The 4,750-nt window shown below is 52.5% G+C and overlaps 1 protein-coding gene across 1 annotated transcript; it reads right to left on the reverse strand.

Annotated features, from left to right (window-relative positions):
• Positions 1-1,055: 1,055 nt before the first annotated feature.
• LOC100838576 (mitochondrial arginine transporter BAC2) lies at positions 1,056-3,921 on the reverse strand. Its single transcript, XM_003565740.4, has 2 exons — positions 3,018-3,921; positions 1,056-2,127 (listed from the first exon to the last, which is right to left on the reverse strand). The coding sequence occupies exons 1-2, from the start codon at positions 3,288-3,290 to the stop codon at positions 1,462-1,464; spliced, it is 939 nt and encodes a 312-aa protein (XP_003565788.1). The 5' UTR covers positions 3,291-3,921; the 3' UTR covers positions 1,056-1,461.
• Positions 3,922-4,750: the final 829 nt, after the last annotated feature.

Consider the following 4,750-nt stretch of genomic DNA (forward strand, 5'->3'; position numbering starts at 1 on the left):
CAAAGAACTTTGTTAGCTATAGGTGCAGCAGCACTGAGTACATGGAAGAGTAAAGGACAACTTAACGAACGTACTAATGTCATCTTCTCCGTTTGCCATTGGATCACATACTGGGTGTGGGTTTCAAAAGGATGCTGACCGGGAAACCCTGAAACAAGAAATTACCAGATTATCCCGGATTTCATCTGAAGTCTTTGATCTATGGTTGGAAACCAACGATGAGAAGAGTTACAATCGAGTGAAGCTGCCAAAGCCTTCAATAGTAGATGTTTGTAGTAGCTGGTTCTGAACTTTCTATGGGGCCTGAGTGGAGGCAGCGAGGTTGGCTCTCTCTGAAGATCTTTTATTTTGTTGTTGAACCTCTAAGCAGACCTCGAAGACATTTGTGGTTCGTTGATTTTATTAATGAAATCTGGGGATGCTCCTTTATTCAAAAAAAGTATTTTGGATTTAGTACAGAGTTAGTATAGATCGGAGGGACTAGGGAGTAGTATAAAACACATCCAGATGTGAGAAACTTGAGTGCGACGAACAATGGAAACATACCGAGTAGTAGTCAGCAAACTTTTTGTTACGGGCTCTGTAAGCGGTTGAGCTAGCAACACTGAAAACGGATCATGCTTGGACAAGGACGCGAAGTTCCAAGACAAAGCAATGGTCTAACAGAACTGTATCTTTAGTATACCTGGGGTTCTCCGTTCTCCAGGGTTCTCGGGAAGTCGGGATACACCTTGTGTAATCAGAAGCGACAGCTGCTTGGTTCCAACAACCGGACGGAATTTACCAAAAGTAGTGGCGCAAGATTGCACGCAAATGACAATTCCATGTCAGCCACAGGTGAGTGAGAAGAGCTGCTCTCATTTGCCTTCCTCTTCCTGCTCCTGAACCTGAAGGCAGCTCCTGAAAGCTGCCCCTTTCCTTTTTCCTGCCAATGAAGCTCCTAAGAAAATATGCATTTCCATGCATCACTCTCACTCGCTGTCGCACGTGAGGAGTTTTCAAAGGAACTCATGGCTTTTCAAGGTAGAACAATCCCAATAAAACACTATGACCTGTGTCAGACGAACTCTCATCAATGCATATTGATCCGACACCTGCTGGCAATTAACCCATTGTCTTCAATGATTTATGTTCTATAATACGGAGTACATACACATACCAATATGTAATAGTCCTATAGTAGCATTTCCCCAAACACATTGGGGGAATTGATCGTCGTGATCAAGAAGTACACCTACAGAGCCAATCTCTGCCCATTCCTGCAGGCACTAACCACTCTCTGAAAATCACGCATTCACGCCTTGCTGCAATGGTATGATGATCCCCGTAACCACTTCCCAAAGAATATACTAGCCTATGTACAACACCGCGAACCTGCATATCGGTGCTTGGCTCCAAGCTGCCGCGAGCGGCTCCAACCTTTTGCAAATGGATGGAATCGCATCGATGATCTTGACAGTTTCAGTTCTCCTCCATGACCAGCCTCTGACCGTTGTTGGTGACCAAGAACCGGAGCGCGAGCTCGTAGGCCGCGAAGATGGCGCCATTGACCACGAACGCGCGGGCCACTGCGGTGCCGAGCCCGCGCCACAGCACGGGGAGCCCTTCCTCCCGGACGCTCTTCCTGAAGCAGTCGACGACGCCGCGGTACCGCGGGTGCGCCGACGCCGGCTGCGCCTGCAGCCGGGACTTGACCACGTCCAGCGGGTAGCAGCAGACCCAGCTGGCGACGCCCGCGAGGCCCCCCGACACGAGCATCGTGGCCAGGGACTCCTGCTCCGCCTGCCCAGTCCGGCAGCCCGGGTGCAGCGCCTCACGCGCGCGCTCGTACGTCCAGAAGTAGACGCCGTGCGAGGGCGCGTCCCGGAGCGCGGTCACGGCCAGGCCACGGTAGACGCCGCGGAGGCCCTCGCGCCGGAGGATGTCCCGGGCCATGTCCAGCGGCCCCGGCGGGCGCCGGTGCGCGTCCAGCTGCAGCCTGATCTTGACGAGCTCTACGGGGGACAGGATGAGAGTTTGCAGCGCGCCCGTGCCGACCCCGGCGAGCGCCACGCTCGTGTAGGAGGGAGGGTCTGAGGTGTCCAGCGACCGCGAGAGGATCGCGTAGACTTGGAACACCATTGCATTCTGCAGACGAGAAGGAAAAAAAGATTTACATCTCAGCTGCTACCACCATACAGTACTGGAGTAGCATGGTACTGACATCCTCGTATAGTTGTATGACAACATAAAACATCAGGCTAGCTATACAGCAACTAAAATGCTTGCAACAAAAATTAATTGGACAATGTTAATGCTAGGCAGCGTAGTACGCTAGTACGAAGCAAGCATCATTACGAACAAACACGAAACGTGTGCATTATCGTACGTTGAGCCTTTATTGGCGATCACAACTGAATAGACAACAGGCCACCACACCATGTGAAACCACTAGATTGAGAGGGACGCAGGGCAACATTGCGCTGGAGCTAACATGTGGAAGTCCCATCGTGTGTTGCTCATCTAAGCTTCCAACATGTCACATCAGTCGAATGCAACAACATGTATCACGAAATCATGCATTGTACCTTTTGAATAAGGTTTTTTTTCATGTCACGCTTTGCGTGTCACTTTATCCTGGTGCTATCCTACGGAAACAGAGAAAGGACGCAAAGGCATGGGAAGCAAAATTGCAAGACTTCAAACGCGACAAGCAAGGGGACGAAAATGATTTTTCTAGCGTGTCAGTAGCGCCGTGCCGCCGTCCTACTTCCATATATAATACCTTAGGCAATACTACTTATAAGGCCATATGTAACACCTTAGGCCACTTAGTTAGTCATGTCAGTAGATTTAGCTGTCGCATGTATGCTTCACCAAACTTTCTTGTCGAAAACGATATCCTAAGCCAACTTTTACTCGGAAAAAGGAAGACGAAACGAAAGAATTCACGACCTCCTTAATTCCACAATCCTAATCGCACGAGAAGTTTAAAAAAAAAATCTGGAACAGAGGAGGAATGAGAAAAATGGGGTCACCTGGAAGGCGACGGAGGCGAGGGGCGCGCCCATACCGCGGTAGAGCGCGGAGGGTCCCTCGGCGCGGAGGATGCCGCGCAGCAGCTTGGCGGCGGAGGGCGGGCGTGCCGCGGCGGCGGTGATCCCGGGGCTGGCGGGCGGCGGCGGCTGCTGCAGGCGGATGCGGAGCGTGTCGAGCGGGTGGCCCGCCAGCACACCGGCCATGCCGCCGACGCCCCCCGCCACGAACTCATGCCCGCAGCTGGTCGCCAGGAACTCCGGCCAGAACTCCATCGATCGGCGCGGGCCGGCCAAACGACCATCCAAGGACAGAAACACCCCCGCGCCGCCGTCGAATTGCCCCACGCACGCACGCACGCACGCGCCGGGAAAAAGGGATGGGGGGATCGGATATACTATACCGAGCAGCAGGAAGGAATAAGATCGGTCGATGGCCCAAAAAAAGACTGCCCGGATCCCCCGCTTCCTTTCTGGCGCCGGTTCCAAAAGCGGAGGCCCCCGAAAAGGACTCGATGTCCGTACGGACTACTTTCGGGGGCGGCCTGCTGGACGCGCGGCGGCGAATGGAGCGGAGGTGTTTCGCGTGGGTGAATTCTGGATTGGTACAGGACGGGCGCTTGCGGCAGTAGTGGCACAGCCGGAGGAGGAAGAAGAGAGCCAGAGAGGGGGCTGGAAGTTGGAACGGGGTCGACAAGGAAAGAGATTACTGGCGGGTAGCGTTATTTGTTGGCACGAGCACGGGGAAGCGGTGGTGCGCGGTGGGCGCCAACGAAACGGCCGAGCGCTCTGCTCTTCTCTTGTCTTCTCTTTCTTTTCCCGAGCGCCCGGCGAGATCTGCTGCGTGCTTTCTTGTCTCCAAAACGAGAAGAAACGTTGCTGATTTTGATTTGCCATGCTAGTGGAGGAGTATTCGTTATGGCTTGCGTAGGGGCAGTGGGGCGAGGCGTCGTATGTGCCCATGACGAACGTACCAGTGTATCACGCTATCTATCACCGTGCCAGTTAGCACCTGGCAGCGAAACCGTTCTGTTTTGAGATGTTTTTTTGTGTGTGTTTCCGCGGCGAAGTGGATGGTACAGCCTGGCCTTCTGTTCTGTGCTGCTCCCTGTTGCTATGCTATCGTACAGGTCCATTTTGGCAGGTTACGAATTTACGTTTTGATCCGAGGTCAAATTCCCTGCACAATCTGCCCTAATTTGCTCCGCATGTACTCTCTCCGTTCTTGTCGAAATACTTCATGTATCTAGACGCTTTTTAGAAATAGATACATCCATTTTTGAGCAAATTTGAGACAAAAATTATGAAACGAAGGGAGTAGTACAAATTGGTATTTACATCAGGACCAAATGACACTGAGATGTTGTTGCTGGAGCTAAACGTTGGCGTACCTACATAACACCAACGATTTATTGCACTCGATCTGGAAATCGGTGGTCCTCTCGACTCGAAGCAGTCACCACGATGAGGATATATATGTGTGGACCATGCATGCACGCCTAGTTGTACTACCGTTAGTTCAGCGAAACTGACTTGTCTCGCATGGGACTCATCGCCCACCCAAGCGTAGATGTACACCCTCTTTAAAAAAAAAAGCGGCGACACTGCACGCATGCAGACAGGGACGAAGCCCGGGCGCCCCCCCTTGGATCCGTCCCTGCTTGCAGATGCGGAGCTGGTAACAGTGAGTTGCACTGCTCGTATATGTATCCTCCCTGCTCGTGGCATGGATGATA

The sequence above is a fragment of the Brachypodium distachyon genome, chromosome 2, assembly GCF_000005505.3.
Source record: "Brachypodium distachyon strain Bd21 chromosome 2, Brachypodium_distachyon_v3.0, whole genome shotgun sequence".
Classification (NCBI taxonomy): Eukaryota; Viridiplantae; Streptophyta; class Magnoliopsida; order Poales; family Poaceae; genus Brachypodium; species Brachypodium distachyon.